The sequence below is a fragment of the Tachyglossus aculeatus genome, chromosome 4, assembly GCF_015852505.1.
Source record: "Tachyglossus aculeatus isolate mTacAcu1 chromosome 4, mTacAcu1.pri, whole genome shotgun sequence".
NCBI lineage: Eukaryota > Metazoa > Chordata > Mammalia > Monotremata > Tachyglossidae > Tachyglossus > Tachyglossus aculeatus.
The window spans coordinates 126,594,562-126,618,049 of NC_052069.1; the positions used below are offsets into that span (position 1 = coordinate 126,594,562).

At 46.3% G+C, this 23,488-nt stretch overlaps 1 protein-coding gene across 2 annotated transcripts in view; it reads left to right on the forward strand.

Moving 5' to 3' along the window:
• LOC119926994 (MDM2 binding protein) overlaps nucleotides 1-23,129 on the forward strand; it is a 64,011-nt gene extending 40,882 nt beyond the window's left edge. For both annotated transcript variants that reach the window (XM_038745492.1, XM_038745493.1), the window contains 9 exons: nucleotides 4,995-5,159; nucleotides 6,204-6,306; nucleotides 8,861-9,016; nucleotides 10,793-10,888; nucleotides 13,078-13,344; nucleotides 15,268-15,496; nucleotides 16,366-16,479; nucleotides 22,086-22,151; nucleotides 22,827-23,129. In XM_038745492.1, coding sequence (XP_038601420.1) covers nucleotides 4,995-5,159; nucleotides 6,204-6,306; nucleotides 8,861-9,016; nucleotides 10,793-10,888; nucleotides 13,078-13,344; nucleotides 15,268-15,496; nucleotides 16,366-16,479; nucleotides 22,086-22,151; nucleotides 22,827-22,865 — 1,235 coding nt within the window. In that variant the 3' untranslated portion in view covers nucleotides 22,866-23,129. The remainder of the gene's footprint in view (nucleotides 1-4,994; nucleotides 5,160-6,203; nucleotides 6,307-8,860; nucleotides 9,017-10,792; nucleotides 10,889-13,077; nucleotides 13,345-15,267; nucleotides 15,497-16,365; nucleotides 16,480-22,085; nucleotides 22,152-22,826) is intronic.
• The last annotated feature ends 359 nt before the right edge of the window (nucleotides 23,130-23,488 follow it).

A 23,488-nucleotide genomic window follows, 5' to 3' on the forward strand; every position in this document is an offset into this window, starting at 1 on the left:
GAGCCGGCATTAGAACCCAGTTCTTTCGATTCCCAGGAATGTCAAATTCTCTGTCCTTGTCATAGTGGTTTTCATTTCTCTTCCTACTTTCTTGGTGGCAGCCTCTCTGTCCAGCACAGTTCTCTTTATCTGAGAAGCTAATGGGTTTTCTGCTTATTCCCTGAGTTCTTGGATTTCTTCTCTCATTGTGAACCTCCAACCACCCAGGTATCTGTCCCTTCTTGTCTCTTCTTGACTGTTTTTTGGCCATTTCTTCCTCTGTTTTGGTCCATGTACCTCCCTGATTTTTGAGCCCAATGTATCCCCTCCTGCTCTTTCTCGCTTGTCTTCCTGGTATCGGTCCACTTTGGCTTTCTCTGTCTCTACAGTGGCTTTCTCATTGCTGCCGGCTTCACTCCCTTCCAGAATTTTTCAGTCTTCTTCCTGTTTTCTCCCTTCTTCTTTCCCTCCCCTCTTCTTTCCCTCCCATGATGTAACTAACTCGATCAATCAGTGGTATTTATTGAGCGCTTGTCTCACCTTGCCAGTGACTCTCTGCCTTTTAACCTTAACGTATCCCCTCCTGTTCTGTCTCTCCTGTCTTCCCGGTATCTATCGGCTTCGGCTCTCCCTGCCTCCCTGGTGGCCTTTTCATTGCTGCTCGCTTCATTCCCTTCCAGAATTTTTCAGTCTTCCTCCTGTTTTTTCCCTTCTTTTTTCCCTCACGAGATGTAGCTAGCTCTATCAGTCAATCAGTCAGTGATATTTATCGAGACCTGACTTTTTTTAATGGTATTTGTTAGACACTTACAATGTGCCAGGCACTGTACTAAGCTTAGGGGTTAGATACAAGGTAATCAGGTTGGACACAGCTCGTGACCCAGATTAGGCTCACAGTCTTCATTCTTATTTTCCAGATGAGGTAACTGAGGCACAGAGAAATGTAGTGACTGGCCCAAGTTCACACAGCTGACGAGAGGGGGAAATAGAATAAATTACAGAGTACAGTGCTCTGCACACAGTAAGCGCTCGATAAATACAATTGAATCAGTGAATGAATGAATATGTACATAAGTACTGTGAGGCTGAAGGAGGGGTGAATATCAGAGTGGTTAAGGTGAAGAGACCCAAGTGCATATGTGACTCAGAAGGGAGGGCTTAGCCGGGGATGTGAGGATTTAGTTGAGGAAGGCCCCTTGGAGGAGATGTGATTTTCATAGAGCTTTGAAGATGAGGAGAGAGGTGTTCTGACTGATATTCATGCATTCATTCAATCCTCGTATTTATTGAGCGCTTACTGTGTGCAGAGCACTGTACTAAGTGCTTGGGAAGTACAAGTTGGCAACATATAGAGACGGTCCCTACCCAGCAGTGGGCTCACAGTCTAGAAGGGGGAGACAGACAACAAAACAGAACATATTAACAAAATAAAGTTAATAGAATAAATATGTACAAATAAAATAGAGTAATAAATACGTACAATCATACATATATACAGGTGCTGTGGGGAGGGGAAGGAGGTAAGGTCGGGGGGGATGGGGAGGAGGATGGGGGAGAGGAAGGAGTGGGCTCAGTCTGGGAAGGCCTCCTGGAGGAGGTGAGCTCTCAGTAGGGCTTTGAAGGGAGGAAGAGAGCTAGCTTGGCAGATGTGCGGAGGGAAGACATTCCAGGCCAGAGGGATGACATGGGCCGGAGTCAATGGCAGGGCAGGCGAGAACGAGGCATGGTGAGGAGATTAGCGGCAGAGGAGCAGAGGGTGTGGGCTGTACTGTAGAAGGAGAGAAGGGAGGTGAGGTAGGAGGGGGCGAGGTGATGGAGAGCCTTGAAGCCCAGGGTGAGGAGTTTTTGCCTTATGCGTAGGTTGATTGGTAGCCACTGGAGATTTTTGAGGAGGGGAGTAACATGCCCAGAGCGTTTCTGCACAAAGACAATCTGGGCAGCAGCGTGAAGTGTGGATTGAAGTGGGGAGAGACAGGAGGATGGGAGATTGGAGAGGAGGCTGATGCAGTAATCCAGACAGGATAAGATGAGAGCTTGAACGAGCAGGGTAGCAGTTTGGATGGAGAGGAAAGGGCGGATCTTGGCAATGTTGCAGAGGTGAGACCGGCAGGTTTTGGTGACGGATTGGATGTGAGGGGTGAACAAGAGAGCAGAGTCGAGGATGACACCCAGGTTATGGGCTTGTGAGACGGGAAGGATGGTAGTGCCGTCAACAGTGATGGGAAAGTCAGGGAGAGGGCAGGGTTTGGGAGGGAAGACAAGGAGTTCAGTCTTGGACATGTTGAGTTTTAGATGGCAGGCAGACATCCAGATGGAGATGTCCTAAAGGCAGGAGGAGATGTGAGCCTGGAGGGAGGGAGAGAGAGCAGGGGCAGAGATGTAGATTTGGGTGTCATCAGCGTAGAGATGATAGTTGAAGCCGTGGGAGCGAATGAGTTCACCAAGGGAGTGAGTGTAGATCGAGAACAGAAGGGGACCAAGAACTGACCCTTGAGGAACCTCTACAGTAAGAGGATGGGATGGGGAGGAGGAGCCTGCAAAAGAGACTGAGAATGATGAACGGCTGGAGAGATAAGAGGAGAACCAGGAGAGGACAGAGTCTGTGAAGCCAAGGTTGGGTAGCATGTTGTGGAGAAGGGGGTGGTCCACAGTGTCGAAGGCAGCTGAGAGGTCGAGGAGGATTAGGATAGAGTATGAGCTGTTGGATTTGGCAAGCAGGAGGTCATTGGTGACCTTTGAGAGGGCAGTTTCCCTGGAATGTAGGGGACAGAAGCCAGATTGGAGGGGGTCGAGGAGAGAGTTGGTGTTGAAGGATATGATATGAAGGGGGAGGGAGTTCCAGATCAGAGGGAGGACAGAGGCATATGGTCAGTGATGAGAAAGACAAGCTCGAGGTCCACCTAGAAAGTTAGTGTTACAGGAGTTAAATGTGCATGCCGGGTTGTAGTAGGAGAATAGCGAGGTGAGGTTGGAGGAGGGAAGGTTAGTGAGTGCTTTAAAGCCAGTGGTAAGGAATTTCTGTTGGACACAGAGGAAAATGGGCAACTCATGGAGTTTTTGAGGAACAGGGAGATGTGGCCTAAGTGGTTTTGTAGAAAAATAATCTGGGCAGCAGAGTGGAGTATGGACTGGAGAGTTGAAAAACAGGAGGCAGGGAGGCCCATGAGGTGGCTGATGCAGTAATCAAGGCAGGTTACGTGTAAAGTGCTTGGATCAGTGTGGTAGTAGTTTGGATGGACAGGATGGGGGCAGGTTCTAGAGATGTTGAGAAGGTATAATTGACAGGATTTGGTGGAAGATTGAATAGGTGAGTTGAATGAAAGGTGAGTTGAGAATAAGGCCAGGGTTATGAGCTTGTGAGACAGGGAGAGTAGTGGTGTTGGGGACGTCCCCTGTGATGGGGATGACGGTGGGAGGACTGGGTTTGGGTGAGAAGTTCTCTTTTGGGTGCGTTAGATGTGTGGTGTTGGCGGGACATCCAAGTAGAGATGTCTTTAAGGCAGGAGAAAATGTGAGACTACAGAGGAGGCTAGAGACCAGGGCTGGAGATGCAGATTTTGGAGTCATCCACATAGAAGTGGCAGTTGAAACTGTAGGAGTGAATGAGTTCTCCAAGGGTGTTTGTGTAGATGGAGAATAGGAGACCTGAACTGAGCCTGGAGGGACCCCTACAATTAGAGGATGGGAAGCAGAGGAAGAATTACCACTGATGGATTGAACCAGCCAAAGACAGTAGAAGGAGCAGCTAGAGACACAGGAGGAGAACCAGGAGAAGATAGTGTCAGTGAAACCAAGGTTAGATCATGTTTCCAGGAGAAGGGAGTTGTCCATAGTACCTCCTTTTCAACTGAGCTGTGCTCCTTTTTTGGGAAAGACATCGAAGTACTGATGTATATAGAATGGGCTTTGTTCTCCCTCCCAATTTTTTTTTATTTATGGTGTTCGTTGAGCACTCACTGTGTGTCAAACACTATTCAACACTTTGGGGTAGATGCAAGTTAGTTTGGACACAAGTCCTTGTTCCACATGGAGGGAGAACAGAGGCACAGAAGTGAAGTGACTTCCCTAAGGTCACATAGCAAGCAGTTGAGTCAGAATTAGAACCCAGGTTCTCTGGCTCCCTGGGTCTGTGCTGTTTCCCCCTAGCCCTGCTGCCTCTCATCTTTCTGCCATACTTGGCAGAATCTGTCTTTCCTTGACAGTGTGCAGGTTAGCACACCCCTGGGTCTGAGAGCAAGAGTGAAGCTTGGGGTTCCTCCCTTCCTGCTTCCATGATCTCGTGAATAGAAAGTGGAGGAGGGAGCCCAGTGACTCCTGAGGCATGTGGTCTCCATTCAGTCCATCAGTGGTACTTACTGAGCACCTCCTGGGTGCAGAGCATTGAACTAAGCATTTGGGAGAGGAGAGGAGAGTTGGTAGACACAATCCCTAGTGGGTTAGAGCATATGCGCCTTCCCTTCTCCCACGGCTCATTCTGCAGAAATCTGGGCATTTTCTTTTTTTAATGGTATTTGTTAAGTGCTTACTATGTGCCGGGCACTGTATTAAGTCGTGGGGTAGATCCAGGCTAATCAGGTTGGACACAGTCCTTGTCCCACCTGGGGTTCACAGTCTTATTCCAAATTTTGCAGATGAGATAATAGACCCAGAGAAGTGAGGTGACTTGCGCAAGGTCACCCAGCTGGAAAGTGGCAGAGCTGATATTAGAACCCAGCTACTTCTGACACCTGGGCCCATGATCTATCCAGTAGACCATGCTGCTTTGAACACATTCAGATTTCCATGGGTAGGGGGGACTACTAGAAATTGGGAGTTCTCTTTGGAGCTCAGCTGGACACTGAATTCTTCGGGGTTCTCCTAGCTGCCCCAAAGGTAGTGTCTCCCAACTCCCAGCGGGCATGCTTCAAGTGTTTTTTCTTCAAACCCCTTGCCTTGTCCTTTTCTTCTCTTACTCCTCATTTGGTTTCTCATGATTTCTCAGGATTGTTTTGACATTTCCTCCAACAATCTTTTAGAAAAGAGGGACCCAGTGAAGCAGCTTGCGATAGCCTCTGTTGACGAACTGAAGACCCTGCTGACCCTCATTAGGGAAAAGGTTTCGGAGTTTTGTGACACTTGTCTTCCTGGAGCTGGGCTTCCCACGGCAGCAGACAAAATGAATCTTCACTCAGCTCCAAGTGGTAGGTGACTTATTTCATTTAATGTCCACCCTCCCTCTTTCCCTGTAGGACAGGTCAGCCTTCATTTCCCCTACCTGTCCTCCCTTCTACATCACCTGTGCACTTGTATCTGTACCCCTTACCAATCAACCGTATTTATCGAGTACTTACTCTATGCAGAGCACTCTACTAAGCTCTTGGTAGAGGACAGTACAACAGAGTTGGTAGACATGTTCCCTGCTCACAACCAGCTTATAGTCTAGAGGGGGAGACAAGCATTAATAATCAGTCGTATCTATTGAGTGCTTACTGTGTGCAGAGCACTGAACTAAGCTCTTGGGAGAGTACAGTACAATAGAGTTGGTAGATTCGTTCCCAGCCCACACTGAGCTTTTTTTTAATGGCATTTATTAAGCACTTTTCTAAGCGCTGGGGAGGTTACAGGGTAATCAGGTGTCCCACAGGGGGATCACAGTCTTAATCCCCATTTTACAGATGAGGTAACTGAGGTACAGAGAAGTTAAGTGACTTGCCCAAAGGCACACAGCTGACAATTGGCGGAGCCAGGATCTGAACCCATGACCTCTGACTCCAAAGCCCGTGCTCTTTCCACTGAGCCATGCTGCTTTTCTAGCTTACAGTCTCAAGGTATAGTCAGTAGTCAGCCAATCAATCAATGGCATTTATTGAGTGCTTATTGGGTGCAGAGCACTATACTAAGCACTGGAGAGAGTACAGTACAACAGAGTTGGTAGACACGTTCCGTGCCTAGAAGGACCTTACAGTCTAGAGGGGGAGACAGACATTAATAGAAATAAATTATGAGTATGTACATAAGTGTCCATACTTCACTCTGCTGCTCAGATCATTTTTGTACAGAAATGATAAAACCATGTTTCCCCACTCCTCAAGAACCTCCAGTGGTTGCCCATCCACCCCCATATCAAACAGAAAGCCCTCACCATTGGCTTTAAATCACTCAATCACCTTACCCTTTCCTACCTCACCTTGCTACTCTCATACTACAACCCTGCCCACACACTGCATGTTTGTTTTTTTTTCCAGTTTCTTTAGAAGCCAGTTCAATGGAATCCAATCCTCTGGAGTGGCCAGAAAGAAGTGTTCTTCAGAATCTGGAAATCTTGGAAAAAGCTAAACAAAAAAAGAGGTAATTTCTAAGAAAGTCAGGGACAGAAAATCAAGCACATAGAGAAGCAGTGTAGTCTAGAGGATAGAGCCTGGGCCTGGAAGTCAGAAGGGCCTGGGTTCTAATCCCAGCTCCACCCCTTATCTGCTGTGTGATCTTGGGCAAGTCACTTTTTTGGGCGTCAGTGACCTCATCTGTAAAATGTGGGATTAAGGCCCCTTGAGGGACAGGGATTGTGTCCAACCCAATTAGCTTGTACCCACCCCAGTGCTTATTACGGTGCCTGGCACATAGAGTTTAAACAGATACCATAAAAAATACCTGTTCTCCCTTAACCAATAATAATAATAACGATGATGATGATGGTGGTGGTATTTGTTAAGCACTTACTATCTGCCAGCCACTGTACTAAGCGGCGGGGTGGATATAAGCAGATTGAGGTGGACACAGTTCACATCCCATGCAAGGCTCATAGTCTCAATCTCCATTTTACAAATGAGGCAACAGAGGCCCAGAGAAGTGAAGTGACTTGCCCAAGGTTACACAGACAAGTGGCAGAGCCGGGATTAGAACCCAGGTCCTTCTGACTCCCATGCCCATGCTCTACGCCCTACACCATGCTGCTCCTCATACTGTGAGCCCCATGTGAGACAGGGACTGTGTCCAACCTGATAGCTTGTACACGCCCCAGCAGTTAGTACAACACTCGGCACACTGTAAGCGCTTAACAAATACCTTGACAAAAAAGCCCATTGGCCTTTCCTCTCCATTTGAAGAGCCTCGGGCTTCAATACGGGGTGTGCAGTTGCTGGTCTGGTACCCTGCGTGCCCTTGGGTGATCAGTGTTTCTGTGGGGTCTGTTCTGGGCGGGCCTCCTGCTGCCCAAGTGCCCGTAGCTCTTTTGGTGTGTTTCTCACTGCAGCACTTGGTTCTCTCACAAAGTCGTAAAAACTGAAAGCGGAGGAGGAATGGCCTCTTCCTGCCCTTCTCCATTTCAGCTGGAGACAGGGGTGTCAATCAAACAGTCATTGGTATGTATTGAATGCTTACTGTGTGCAGAGCACTGGACTAAGTGCTAGAGAGAGTACATTTCCTGCCCACAGTAAGCGTACAGCCTAGAGGGATGGTCTATAGTCAGTCAATCAGTGGTATTTACCGAGTGCTTACTGTGTACAGAGCATTGGATTAAGCGCTTGGGAGAGGACAGTACAACAGAGTTGGTAGACATGTTCCCAGCCCACACTGAGCTTACAGTCTAGAGGGACTGTTGATTGTCAGTCACTCAGTGGCGATTTGTGGCTGTAGAATGGACAAGATTTAGTGATAGAAACAATGAAGAGTTTGTGGAGAGAGATCAGTCAAGGGTAATGCTGAAACTGCAGGCTTATGAGATGGGAAGGATGATGGCTTTGTCCACAGTGATGGGAAAGACTCTGAGAGAGAGGGTGAGAAGTTCAGTTTTGGACAGATTGGGTTTTTGGTAAAAGTGGGATGTTTTTTGGTGGAGGCGTATTCGTTAAGTGCTTACTATGTGTTAGATTTACAGAAATAGTATGGAGGAGTCGGGGGAGGGGAGAGATGGGGAAATGAGTCAGCGTAAACTGAGGTGGGCTGGCCAGGACCTTGGACCTGGTGGAGCGTAGTCTCTGTGGCCAGGTGGATGCTGGGGACCATGGGGGTATCTGGGAAATTGTAGTCAGTGTATGTGTTGGGGGGTGAGCAACAGACTAGAATACAGTTTGGAGATCATGGCCACCACCACTGGAACCACGTTCTCTGGCTAAATCTATATCAATCAGTCATATTTATTGAGTGCTTATTTTGTGCTGAGCACTGTACTAAGTGCTTGGGGGGGGTGTGGTATTAAAAGCAATCACCTTGCCCCCTCTTAAGTGCCCATCTTGCTCTGTACTAAGTGCCGGGGAGCATACCATAGAATAGGTAGACCTGTCTACAAGGAGTGCAGACTACAGGGGGAGACAGACATTAAGCTCTTTAATCCTTATCAGGTTTCTCCCGAGCCTTCTGCAAATTTTCCACAACCCAGAACCCGACACCCACACCCAAGAGAAGCAGCATGGCCTAGTGGATAGAACCCGAGCCTGGGAGTCAGAAGGACCTGGGTTCTCATCTTAGCTCTGCCACTTGTCTACTTTGAGACCTAGGGCAAGTCACTTCCCTTCTCCCTGCCTCAGTTCCCTCTTCTAGAAAATGGGGGTTAAGACTGTGAGCCCCATGTGGGACAGGAACTATGTTCAACCTGAATAACTGGTCTCTTGTATCTACCCGAGCGCTTAATACAGTGCCTGGCACATAGTAAACGCTTAACAAATACCATTTAAAAAAAAACAAAGAACACCTCAGTGACTGAGTTTTTCTCTCCGTCTAGACTTGTAAGCTCGCTGGGGACAGGGAATGTGTCTTACATTGTGTTGTACTCTCCCAAGCACTTAATTCAGTGCTCTTGCACACAGTAAATGCTCAGTAAATAGGATTGATTGACCGACTGACCTACGCTGAATATTTTGGATGTTTTGTGTGGTTTCCTCCCTCCTAACAGACACTGTTTTCCCAGGGCTGCTATGTTATCGCGGCCATCCGAGCACCTGCTGGGGCGGAAAGAGTGTCACAGGGAATCCACAACCTCACTGGATGCTAAAGAACTGTTGAAATACTTCACACCAGATGGGTTACCAATTGGAGATCTTCAACCTTTGCAGGTTCATAGGAGGTAAGGTTTCAGCAAGTAGGGAGTTTCTTTGTTTTTAATGGTATTTGGTAAGTGCTTACTATGTGCCAGGCACTCTACTAAGTGCTAGTGCTGATACAGGCTAATCAGGTTGGACATAGTCCCTGTCCTATGTGGGACTCAGAGTCTTCAGCCCTATTTTACAGATGAGGGAACTGATGAGGCCCAGGGAAGTCAAGTTACTTGCCCAAGATCCCCCAGCGGACAATTGGCAGAGCTGGGATTAGAACCCAAGCCCTTCCGACTCTCAGACCCAGGCTGTAGCCACTATGCCACGCTTTTTGCAGGCAGGGAGGGAAGAAGGTGATGTGGAGAGAATCATAATATGGTTGTGAAGGGATGGGATCAGAGGCACAGGTGGAGGGGGTGAATTTTGAGAGGCAGCAGGAGATTCCCTCTTGGGATACTGCTGGGAAGTATTATTTATTTATTTATTTTTAAAAAAGAACAAAACAGAATTTAAGAGCTTACTATGGCCCAGGCACTTTACTAAGAACTGGGGTAGATACAACTTACTCAGGTTGGACACAGTCCATGTCCCACATGGGGCTCACAATCTTAAACCCTATTTTACAGGTGAGGTAACTGAGGTACAGAGACGCAAAGTGACTCTCCTGAGGTCATACGTTGTACAGTGAGATTAGAACTCAGGTCCTTCTGAATCCCAGGCCCATGCTCTAGCCACTAGGCCAAGCTGCTTCTACTGTTGAAGAGGGGGTGCTGGGAAAGGGCATGGATCGGCCGGGGATGAGTTGGATGGGAGTGAGGTGGGGGGAGCCTGCACAGGGGGAGGGCCATGAGAGGAAATGCGGGAAAGGATGACAGGGAGGGGAGGGGGATTCAGGGGATTTAGGGGACTGTGAGGGGTCAGGACAGGGGATTATTGGCAAGGTCTTCAGGTGGGTGGGAAAGGGGAGGCCCGCCCCCCCAGCTAGAGGGAGATCCATTGTCCTCTCTCAAGTGCTTAGAATAGTATTCTGCACACAATAAGCTCTCAGTAAATACCACTGATTGTTGGTTGACTATAGACTGTCTCTCTAGACTGTAAGCTCCTTATGGGTAGGCAGTGTGTCTACCAATTCTGCTTTCTATTGTCCTCTCCCAGGCGCTTAGTCCAGTGCTCCGCACACAGGTCAATAAAAGTGGTTGGTTGATCGAATAGGTCTTTTGGAGCTGGTGCCTCAAGATGATGATGACAAAAGCAAAAACTGCTTTGAAGTAGGGTCTAGCAACCCAAAGAAGGGCAAGCTCCGTGACTATTATTCTGTCCCAATTGCTTATTCCAGTGCTCTACACACAGCAAGTGCTCAATAAATACTCTTGATTGACTGAATGCCTGATCCAGACAGTTGGTTCCCCACTGGCGTTGCCGGGCCCCCTCCTACCACTATCGTGGTCAGCGGCATCATCTTTAATACAAAGGACATAGGTGTGTGGACTGTGGCCTATCGTGGTCTTTTAATGGTACTTAAGCACTTTCTGTGTTCCGGGTACTGTGTTAAGCGCTTGTGTAGCTACAAGATACTTGGGTTGGACATAGTCTTTGTTCCACTTGGGGCTCATAGTCTTATTCCCCATTTTACAGCTGAGGGAATTGGGGCCCAGAGAAGTGAAGTGACTTGCCCGTGGACACACAGTGGATAAGCGACAGAATCAGGATTAGAATGCAGGCCTGTGCTTTATCCACCAGGCCACACTGCTGCTTCTCTCAGGTGTAGATAGATATTGGGGAAATGTTAAACTTCTTTTTCATTTCAGTGACAACCCTTTTGTTCTGACCCCTGAGCTCACACCCCGGAAACTACGCGTCTTACCTTTTGAGAAAGCAGCCGGGTGCCATTATCACGGACTGGAGTAAGTTTTCTTTTCTTTCTAAATATTACAAATGAATCATGAATGGTTTTCTCCCTCCTATATAGGTTTTACCCTTTTACTGATGCCAATCAATCACTCTTATTTATTAAGCACTTAGTGTATGCCGAGCACTGTACTAAGCATTTGGGAAAGTACAGTATAACTGAGTTGGTAGACATGTTCCCTGCCCACAATTAGCTTGCAGTCTTTAAGAGGAGACAGACATCAATATAAATAAATAAGGGATCTGTATGTAAGGACTGTGGGGCTAAGTGAGGGGTGAATCAAGGGTGCAAATCCAAGTGCAAGGGCAACACAGAAGGGAGTGGGAGAAGAGGAAAGGAAGGTTTAGTCAGAGAAGGCCTCTTCTTTATTACTCTATTTTACTTGTACATATCTATTCTATTTATTTTATTTTGTTAGTATGTTTGGTTTTGTTCTCTGTCTCCCCCTTTTAGACTGTGAGCCCACTGTTGGGTAGGGACTGTCTCTATATGTTTCCAACTTGTACTTCCCAAGCGCTTAGTACAGTGCTCTGCATACAGTAAGCGCTCAATAAATACGATTGATTGATTGATTAAAGGTGAGGAGAGTAATTGTGTGTGTGATTTGAGGAGGGAGTGTGTTCCAGGTCAGAGGCAGGACTTGCGTGAGAGTTTGGCCGTGAGTTAGACAAGATCGAGGCACAATAAGTATGTTGGCATAAGAAGAACACAGTCTGCGGGCTGGGTGGTAGCAGAGAGCAGTGAGGTGAGGTAGGAGGGAGCAAGGTGACTGAATGATTTAAAGCTGATGGTAAGATGTTTCTGTTTGATGCAGAGATGGATGGGCAACCACTGGAGGCTTTTGAAGAGTGGGGAAACATGGCTTGAATGTTTTTGTAGAAAAATGATCTGGGCAGCAGAGTGAAGTATGGACGAGAGTGGCGAGAGAGAAGAGGCAGGGAGGTCAGTGAAGAGGCTGATACTCTTATCAAGGCGGGATAGGATAAGTGTTTGGATTACCCTAGTAGCGGTTTGGATGGAGAGGAAAGGGCAGAGATTTTAGCAATGTTGTGAAGGTTGAACCGACAGGATTTAGTAACAGATTAACTATGTCCAACACTTTTCTTGGTGAAAATGAAGTGGAGGAGTCCAACAGAATGGTGTGGAATACCAAGCCATTGAGAAAATTGCTTGTCCAAAGGGTTTTCAGAGAAACAAAGTGGTAAAGAACTGTAGAAAATGATTCCCTAAGAACTTAGCCAGCTTCATCTATTCTAGGACAAATTCAATCCCAAATTGTAGAGGAATTTATTAACAGTTTGAATGATATAGTTTGTGAATTAACTAACTTGTCATTGTTATAAGATCCCATACTATGACCTCACTCACTTTTCTGGATAAGAGTTAATGTGTATATTTCTTTGGATACCTACCAGTAAATTATTGATGAGTAATTTCTTTTTTTTCTTTTTAATGCTATGTAATTGCATACTATGTGCTAGGCACTGCTGGAGAAGATACAGGGTAATGGGGTTGTAAACAGTCCCTGTTCCATATGGGGCTCACAGTCATTTTGCAGATGAGGTCACTGAAGCACAGAGAAGCAAAGTGACTTGCCCAAGGTCACACAGCAGACAAGTGGCAGAGCCAGGATTAGAACCCTGGTCCTTCTAACCCCCGAGCCCGTCTATCCACTAGGCCATGCTGCTTTCCTATTGTTCCTGCTGTGCTACAAAGATCATAACTGCTGTGTTGCATTTTGGTGTGAAAGTGCAATCCATCAGTTGGTGGTATTTATTGAGTGCTTACTGTGTGCAGAGCACTGTACTAAGAACTTGGGAGGGAACAATACAACAGAGGTGGTAGACATATTCCCCTACCCACAGCGAGCTCACAATCTGCTAAATTCTTCATTAAGGTATCAGACTGGCGATGCAGAGAAAATAGAGGTACCTTGTGATCAGAGAGGACAGGTTATGAACCTACTTGATGGGTTTGTAGGTTTTGCAGATCTAAGCGGAAAGGTTCACTCAGTCATATTTCTTTCATTCATATATATTGAGTGCTTACTGTGGGCAGAGTTCAGTTCAAAAATTGGGTAGCTTCTCTCCTAACAAATCCTTTGCCCTTCCCATGTGATAGAATGCTAAAGTCTTTGCCAACTTCATTTTGAAAACCTTTTTCATATTTTTTTTTCCCCCGTAGGTATTGTCTGGATGGCCGAAAAGCTTTAGAAAGAGATGGAGGTTTTTCTGAACTTCAGTCCCGACTTATTCGTTATGAAACACAAACTACCTGTGCCAAAGAGTGTTTTCCTCTTCCATGGGTCTTGAGCCCTCTTCCATCTCCCGCTGTTCTGTCGGAAGCTGGAAGCGCCCCTGACACGGAGACTTTACAAAGTGAGCCGAGGACTGACGTCACCAGACTAAAACGCAGATCCAAAGACCTAGATGGCTTTTATCCCAATAAGAGGTAATGCAAAAAAGTCTTACCATAATACACTACTGTCTCTTGTATTTATATACAAGTGCCTTTCACCTAAGAAAGACTTTTGTATTTCGAAGGAATGCTCTAAGGTGGAAGTTGAAAGTTTTGTATTGGCAGTTTGTTTATTTCTTCTATAACCCTCAAGTTTGAAAGTTGGCAGGAGGAAATGTATTAGAGAAAGACTGTTTCTCTTTATAGTCACGTCTATGATGTGCTTCCCAGTTGGATGGTCTCAGAAGATGGTCAGTGCCTATAAACTGCTTAAATTATGCTTTTTAAGGCCATTCCTTATTCTAAAAATAGAGTAATAAAATAGGGGAGAGCCTCATCTTTGATCATTGGCATTTATTGAGTGATTAATGTGTGCAGAGCACTGTACTGAGCACCTGGGAAAGTACAGTGTAACAAGAGTTGCTGGACACATTCCCTGCCAAAACGAGCTTACAGTCTTGTGTTTTGTTACCTTGTCGTTATCCTTGACTCATCACACTCATTCAACCCGCATACTCAGTCCGTCACCAAATCCTGTTGGTTTTTCCATTAACGTCTCTAGTGTCCTTCCCAGGCTGTCCATCCAAACTGCTACCGTGCTGGTCCAAGCACTTTTCTTATCCCACCTTTACTACCTCAGCAGCCTCCTCATTGACCTCCCTGCCTCCTGTCTCTCCCGATTCCAGTCCACACTTCATTCTGTTGCCTGGATCATTTTTCTAAAACACTGCTCGCTCCCCAAAACCCTCGCGTGATTGTCCGTCCACCTCCGCGTCCAACAGAAACTCCTTACCATTGGCTTTAAGGCACTCAGTCAGTTCTCCTTTTCCTACCGCACCTCGCTAATCTCCCACTACAACCCAGCCCACACACTTGGCTCCTCCAACCCCCACCTGCCCACTGCACCTTGATCTCTTCTGTCTCACTGATGACCACTTGTTCGTGACCTCGTTCTAGTTTGAAGCTCCCTCCCCTTTCATAGCAGACAGACCGCCGCTCTCTTCAAAGGCCTACAAAAATTATACCACCTCCAGGAGGCCTTCCCTAATCACTCATTTCCCCATTATTTGCCCTCCCTTCTTGGGCCAGTGTCCTATAAACATTTTGATTCTCTCCCCGCCCCAGCTCCACGTCACCCATAAGCAGTTTGAAACCCACCCCACCACAGTCCCATAGGCACTTATACCCATATGCTTATACTTTGCTGCTTTCCCCCATTTGTCACTTGTTTTAATGTCTGTGTATTCCACTAAATTGCAAGCTCCTTGAAGGCAGGGATCGTGTGTACCAACTCTGTTTTAATTGTAGTTTCCCAAGGGCTTAGTACAGTGCTCTGCCCCCTGGATGAGTGCTTGATAAATACCACTGATTGATTGCAAGCAGTGAGATGCTTAAAATTTGGGAAATGGGCCTAAAGGGAGGTAGCGGGGCCCTGGTGGAAAGAGTGTCTGTTTGGAAGCTCGTTGCTAGACTATAAGCTCACTGTGGGCTAGGGTGGGGGTGGGAGAGAGAGAGTGTGTGTGTGTGTGTGTGTGTGTGTGTGTGTTTACAGTTGTATTGCAGTCTCCCAAGAGCTTACTACAGTGTTCTGCACACCGTAAGTTCTCAATAAATACAGTGGAATGAATGAAAAGTCAGGAGACACGATTCCAGCCCTGCCGCCGGCCTGCTCTGTGACAAATCATTTCACCTCTCTGCCTCAGTTTCTCATCTGTAAAATGGGGATGCAGTTGGCTCTCCCTACTTCACAGATTGGGAGCCCCTTGTGGGCCAGGGCCTGGGTTCCGATTAAATTTCCCCATGCTTAGCACAGTGCTCTGGTGCATAACGAGCACATAATAAACATCACAGTTATCATTGCAGAAAACTATCAGAACCATAACAGTGAAACCTGTTTGGTTTGTCCTCCTCCCCTAGACTGGCAAAATCAGAAAGTTCGGATTCTCTTCTCTCTCAAGCAAGTGGTAGCAGTGTAGCGGCGGCTACCAGACAGTTCCCCGAGCCTGAGCTCTCACTCTCACTGTCCGTCGCTAATACATCCGCTTCCCAGCCCAGCTCCAGAACGGCTCGACTGAGTCAGAGGAGCGGCCAAGAATCAGAGACCTCAAGGAAAACGAAGGAATCAAGATCTCAGAAACACACACGGGTAAGTGTTTTTGGAATTAATTTACAGTAATCCACAGCAGTAGGGTGGAACTCCTTTGCCACCTCTCCTTTTAATGATAATAGTGGTATTTAAGTACCTATAATGTGCCAAGCACTGTACTCAGAGCTGAGGCAGGTAGATACCACCACTCCTTTTAATAATGATGATAATAATAATAATTAGTTGTATTTAAGCACCTACTATGTGCCAGGCACTGTACTCAGCACTGAGGCAGATATAAGCTCAGCAGGTCCCACATGGGACTCACAGTCTGAGTAGGAGGTGGAACAGGGATTGGATCCCCATTTTGCAGATGAGGGAACTGAGGCACAGAGGTGAAGTAATAATAATAATAAAAATGATTACGGTATTTGTTAAGCACTTACTATGTGCCAAGCACTGTTCTAAGCACTAGGCATTGTTCTAAGCGCTGGGACTTGCCCAAGGTCATGTAGCATGTAAGTGACAGAGCTGGGATAAGAACCCACGTCCTCTGACTCCCAGGCTTGTGCTCCTTTCACTAGGCCACGCTGGTTTTACACCTCATTGGAGGGAAAAATCGATCAGTGGTATTTATTAAGCACTTAGTGCACAGCCCTGTGTTAAATGCTTGGGAGAGTCCAGTATAACAGAGTTGGCAGGCACATTCCCTGCCCATGACAACCTGACAGTTTTGAGGGGGAATGATCTTCTGCCATGTCCACAAACTTTCTCAGAACTCTTCTTAACATAAGTCACCCCAGTTTTTGTTGTGTGCATTTATGCCAATAAACCTGCAATTTTGGACAAGCCAAAAAAGAGAATTTTGAAAACGTCAACTGTCGCCCACGTGCCATGATGCTTGGATGATGAATTATTTTCTCTTCAAGATGCTGAAAGAAGTAGTTGCTAAAACACTGAAGAAACACAGTATCACTGAGGACCACGAATGCTTTTCAGCATGCAGCCAGCGACTCTTTGAAATATCCAAGTTTTATTTAAAGGTAAAGTATCCTTCCTCCAAGAGCATTGTTGCTGTGATATATATATACATATATATATAATATTTAAAGTAAACTGTGCATTAACTGCCAGAACAAGAATGCATCATGCGGCAGATTTTCCAAAATCTATGGAAATGGGAACAAGAATAGCTTGGAGAGTTGAGAGTCATAGGTATGACACAATCCTCACTAACTTGAATCAGAGGCGGCAATGTTTTTAGCTTGAAGTGTAATTTCTTTTTAAACACAGCTTTAGTATTATGGATGTATGTTAGCAAAGAAGCTGGGCCTGACTTGGAGTTTCCCATGGCTCTCATTGTGCTGACATTTTTTATACTCACAGAAAATTACATTTTAAAATCAAGGCGGCAATTTATTGAACACTTCTGCAATACAGAACTGCCAAAGCTGGATTTTCTGCCAGTCCATCCTATCTCTCTGTTCTACAGAACTGCAACAAAAAATTGAATGTATGTTTTGTATTGACTTAATTTTGAGGGATGTCAATCAATCGATGGCATTTATGGCGAGCATCCTGTGGGTACAGCACTGCAGTGAGTGCCTCAGAAAGTACCATGCTGAGTAGCAGTGTGGCCTAGTGACTAGTGCCCAGGCCTGGGAGTCAAAAGGGCCTGGGTTCTAATCCCAGCTTTGCCATTTTTCTGCTGCGGTCTTGGGCAAGTCATGTCACTTCTCTGGGCCTAAGTTACCGCATCTGTTAGATGGGGATTAAGATTCTGAGCCCCAGGTGGGACTTGGACTAACCTGATGAGCTTGTATCTACCCCAGTACTTGGTACAGTGGCTCTCCCATAGTAAGCGCTTAACAAATCCCATTAAAAAACAATAAAAACCAGAATAAAAGTAGACACGGTCTCTGCCCTCAAGTACCATACAGTTGTCTGTCAAGTATTTTTCCTTTGTGATTAGAAGGGACAGAAGTACTGTTAAATAGAAAGTAAGAGATAGCTCAGCTACCAAACAATTTGCCAGCTGATGTCCACAGATGGAAAAAGAGAATTCATCTTTGGGTGAATGGGGAGTGCTTCAGGGGAAGATGGATGGGTTTATTTATTGATCCAGGAGAATGACCAAGTGAGAGGTGAGTTTAAGGTGGGGCTATCTGTGAAGTGCTCACTGGGTGCCAAGCACTGTACTGAGTGCTGAGGTAGATAAAAGATCATCAGTTTGAACATTGTCCCTGTCCACATGGGGCTTCCAATCTAAGAAGGAGGGACTAGGCCCGAATCCCCATTTTACAGATGAGGAAGTTTAGGCACAGAGACATTAAGTGACTTTCCCAGGGTCGCACAGCAGGCAAGTGGTGGAGCTGGGATTAAAACCCAGGTCCTGTGACTTCAGGCCCATGCTCTTTCCAGTGGGCCATGCTGCTTCTCATCCTGAGCCTCAATGTTTAAAGACAGTGGAGAAATGGGAAATTTACTGCAGAGTCTTTAGTTTTGTAGATTGACCAATTTGCAAATGAAGGAAAACATTTTTTGTAAACTCTTCATTCTTGGAGTCAACCTGTATTTCCTTGTAATGTCCTTAGCAGGCTACCTGACATTTGATGTGGTCACTCCTGGCCTGTTTTGAAGAGCATTTTGTAAATTGAGATTGAAAAGGGTGGCAGGGAACAAAATTTAAACTGGTGCTTAGAAGCGCTCACAATATTTTTGCCTCTTGTACCATAGCACTGAGGTTACCCATCCTTAAAAATAGAGGAGAATCAGTAGCTAGTCAAATAAGTGAGAAGCAACGTGGCCCACTGGTTAGAGCATGGGCCTGGGAGTAAGCATGGGTCTGGGAGTAAGAAGGACTTGGGTTCTAATCCCAGCTCTGCCCACTTGTTATCTGTGTGACCTTGGGTAAGTCACTTCACTTCTCTAAGCCTCATCTGTAAACTGGGGATAAAGACTGTGAGCCCTGTGTGGGACCTGGACTCTGTCCAACCTAATCAACTTGAATCTACCCCAGCACTTAGCACAGTACCTGTTACCCCACCTCACCTTCTAGTTATCGCAACATATCCCTCCTACCATTCCTTTCCAAACTCCTTGAACGAGTTGTCTACACGCGCTGCCTCGAATTCCTCAGCACCAACTCTCTCCTCGACCCCCTCAAGTCTGGCTTCCGTCCCCTACATTCCACGGAAACTGCCATCTCAAAGGTCACCAATGACCTCCTGCTTGCCAAATCCAACGGCTCATACTCCATCCTAATCCTCCTCGACCTCTCGGCTGCCTGCGACGCTGTGGACCACCCCCTTCTCCTCAATACGCTATCTGACCTTGGCTTCACAGACTCCATCCTCTCCTGGTTCTCCTCTTATCTCTCCGGTCATTCATTCTCAGTCTCTTTTGCAGGCTCCTCCTCCCCCTCCCATCCCCTTACTGTGGGGGTTCCCCAAGGTTCAGTGCTTGGTCCCCTTCTGTTTTCGATCTACACGCACTCCCTTGGTGACCTCATTTGCTCCCACGGCTTCAACTATAATCTCTATGCTGATGATACCCAGATCTACATCTCTGCCCCTGCTCTCTCCCCCTCTCTCCAGGCTTGCATCTCCTCCTGCCTTCAGGACATCTCCATCTGGATGTCTGCCCGCCACCTAGAACTCAACATGTTCAAGACGGAACTCCTTGTCTTCCCTCCCAAACCCTGCTCTCTCCCTGACTTTCCCATCTCTGTTGACGGCACTACCATCCTTCCCATCTCACAAGCCCGCAACCTTGGTGTCATCCTCGACTCCGCTCTCTCATTCACCCCTCACACCCAAGCCGTCACCAAAACTTGCCGGTCTCAGGTCCGCAACATTGCCAAGATCCGCTCTTTCCTCTCCATCCATACCACTACCCTGCTCGTTCAAGCTCTCATCCTATCCCGTCTGGACTACTGCATCAGCCTTCTCTCTGATGTCCCATCCTTGTGTCTCTCCCCACTTGAATCCATACTTCATGCTGCTGCCCGGATTGTCTTTGTCCAGAAACGCTCTGGGCATGTTACTCCCCTCCTCAAAAATCTCCAATGGCTACCAATCAATCTGCGCATCAGGCAGAAACTCCTCACTCTGGGCTTCAAGGCTCTCCATCACCTCGCCCCCTCCTACCTCACCTCCTTTCTCTCCTTCTACAGCCGACCCCACACCCTCCGCTTCTCTGCCGCTAATCTCCTCACCGTACCTCGTTCTCGCCTGTCCCGCCGTCGACCCCCGGCCCACGTCATCCCCCGGGCCTGGAATGCCCTCCCTCTGCCCATCCGCCAAGCTAGCTCTCTTCCTCCCTTCAAGGCCCTACTGAGAGCTCACCTCCTCCAGGAGGCCTTCCCAGACTGAGCCCCCTCCTTCCTCTCCCCCTTGTCCCCCTCTCCATCCCCCCCATCTTACCTCCTTCCCTTCCCCACAGCACCTGTATATATGTATATATGTTTGTACATATTTATTACTCTATTTTACTTGTACATATCTATTCTATTTATTTTATTTTGTTAGTATGTTTGGTTTTGTTCTCTGTCTCCCCCTTTTAGACTGTGAGCCCACTGTTGGGTAGGGACTGTCTCTATATGTTGCCAATTTGTACTTCCCAAGCGCTTAGTACAGTGCTCTGCACACAGTAAACGCTCAATGTGATTGATTGTTACATAGTAAGCACTTAAAAAACACCAACTCTTTGCTGAGGGGAGGGAATGGGACTGAGAGGGCGAGAATCCCCCTGGGTAACTAGCCAAGTTTGTAGATTAGTAAAATTTGGCATTTGATGAATAGGCAAATTTCATACTACATTTAAATTCCTTGTATCTGTTTCCTCACAAAGGGGATCATTATTATTTTTTATAAGGTATTTGTTAAACACTTATTATGTGTCAAGCACTCTTCTAAGCACAAGGGTAGATAGAATAGGATCAGGTGGGACAGAGTCTCCGTCCCACTGGAGGCTTGCAGTCTAAGGATGGAGAATCCCCATTTTTGCAGTTGAGGAAACTGAAGCACAGGGAAGTTAAGTGACTTGTCTAAGGTCACATGGCAGGAAACAATAATTATGATACTTATTATAATAGTGATGGCATTTATTAAGTGCTTACTGTGTGCAAAGCACTGTTCTAAGCGCTGGGCACTGTTCAAGCAGTCTAGTGCTTAGAACAGTGTATGGCACATAGTAAGTGCTTAACAAATACCATACTTATTATTTACTATGGGTCAAGCATTGTTCTAAGCACTGGGGTATGTATATACATGCTAATCAGGTCAGACACACTCCTTTTCCCCCATGGGGCTCACAGTCTAAGCAGAAGGGAGAACAGGGACTGACTCTCCATTTTTTAGTTGAGGAAACCCAGGCACAGAGAAGTTAAATTACTTGATCAAGGTCAAACAGCAGGCACGTGGCAGAGCTGGGATCAGAACATAGGTCATCTGACTTCCAGCCCCGCGCTCTTTCCATGTTCCCTTGTTGTTCCTCCTTGTCTTCCCTCCCAAACCCTGCCATCTCCCTGACTTTCCCATCACTGTTGATGGCACTGCCATCCTTCCCGTCTCACAAGCCCGCAACCTTGGTGTCATCCTCGTCTCTGCTCTCTCATTCACCCATCACACCCAAGCCGTCACCAAAACCTGCCGGTCTCAGCTCCACAGCATTGCCAAGATCCGCCCTTTCCTCTCCATCCAAACCGCTACCCTGCTCATTCAAGCTCTCATCCTATCCCGTCTGGACTACTGCATCAGCCTTCTCTCTGATCTCCCATCCTCGTGTCTCTCCCCACTTCAGTCCATACTTCATGCTGCTGCCCGGATTGTCTTTGTCCAGAAATGCTCTGGGCATGTTACTCCCCTCCTCAAAAATCTCCAGTGGCTACCAGTCAATCTGCGCATCAGGCAGAAACTCCTCACCCTGGGCTTCAAGGCTCTCCATCACCTCACCCCCTCCTACCTCACCTCCCTTCGCTCCTTCTCTCCTATATATGTATATATGTTTGTACATATTTATTACTCTATTTATTTATTTTACTTCTACATATCTATTCTATTTATTTTATTTTGTTAATATGTTTGGTGCCCAGCCCACACCCTCCGCTCCACTGCCGCTAATCTCCTCACCGTGCCTCGTTCTCGCCTGTCCCGCCATCGACCCCTGGCCTGGGATGCCCTCCCTCTGCCCATCCACCAAGCTAGCTCTCTTCCTCCCTTCAAGGCCCTACTGAGAGCTCACTTCCTCCAGGAGGTCTTCCCAGACTGAGCCCCTTCCTTCCTCTCCCCCTCGTCCTCCTCTGCATACCCCCTGTCTTACCTCCTTCCCTTCCCCACAGCACCTGTATATATGTATATATGTTTGTACATATTTATTACTATATTTATTTTACTTCTACATATCTATTCTATTTATTTTATTTTGTTAATATGTTTTGTTTTGTTCTCTGTCTCCCCCTTCTAGACTGTGAGCCCACTGTTGGGTAGGGACTGTCTGTATATGTTGCCAACTTGTATTTCCCAAGCGCTTAGTACAGTGCTCTGCACACAGTAAGCGCTCAATAAATACAATTGATTGATTCCCCAGGTATCTTAACTTCAATATACTAGTATCAGTTCTGTTTGTCACGATGCTGTTTCACGTTTAGGATCTGAAAACTTCAAGAGGTCTTTTGGAAGAAATGAAAAAAACAGCAAGCAATAATGTTAAACAGGTAGGCTCGTTCATTATTTTAAAGTCATTGCGAGGCTGGGTGTTACAAGACATGTGTACCTCCCCATTTTGACGTGTTGCATGGGTTTAGTCATCTTGGAGACAGATGGCTGTATGTCTCAAGAGCTGGTTAGAACATCTGCCCAAGTTGTGTACTCTAAATTATTGAGGAAAGTGTCAGTGACAATTTTTGATTCTTGCTCACCTTACTCAAAGGCAAGAAACTGTCAGGCAGTTTATGGAGTGCTTACTGGGTGCAGTGCACTGTACTAAGTGCTTGGGAGAGTACAATAGAACAATATAACAGACACCTTCCCCACCCACAACGAGCTTACCTGACTTGGAATATAATGGCTTTTGGTCCCCATTGAGCTGGCTGTTTTTTGAGCTCTGCTTTCCTTCCTCTCTGTCAGTCCGGCGTAAGAGTTAAAAGTCATAAGAGGATGGAACAGGTCTTCATTTCCTCTTTCAAGGTGGTTAAGTAAACCAGAGTCCCAGTCCGGCAATCGGAGCTTTAAGATACTCTCATATGCCTGATGTGTTGGGCAATGCCCACAAAGCCTGCTCAGTGGAACAGAGGTTACTCAAGCTTTCAAGATTCTCTTTTCCTTAAAGGTGCCGATATGATTCAGGTGACCCCATAGCCCTAATAATCATCTTCTTTTTTTCCCCATAGGTGATTGAGTGGGTGCTAGAGAAGGCAAGTAAGAAATAACAGAACTGTTTTATTTGGATTCATTTTTAATTTATGGGAGGCTCATAATGTTTGGCTTTCTTAAGGGGTTGTGAACAATATTCAAATTTGGTCTAATGACTAATTAGACTGAAGAATAATATATCAGCAGTTTCCTCTGAGTCTGTCAATTTTGACCCCCAAATGCACATTTTATACTATTTTTATAAGATTTTAATGTTTTTTATATGTTGTACAGCTGTCTGTCTCAAAAATGACAATAAATAGGATTGTTTTACTGCTTCATCTTCTGGGACTCTGAATTTAGGCCATTTTGAACATCTTCTTGACTGGTTACCTCAAAAAAGCTCCTCTTACATTAATTTGCTGACAACCCAAACTTTTTGAAGACAGAATGATGCTTACCTAACTCAGAAAGCATTTCAGCTTTTAGGGGATGCTTCCTTAATGATTTGTTGAACAAATGATTGTTCTTTAAATGCACTTCTAAGCATGCATCCTGTCAACATTATGTCAATCCCACTTCTACAATCTGGAAAAAGAGGTTCAGTGATGATACTGTGAAAGAAAATCTCTTATATGGCTATAAAAAGAGAGGCACTAGTTCGAATGGAGAAATAGTTAATGATAGTTATGTACTGCTT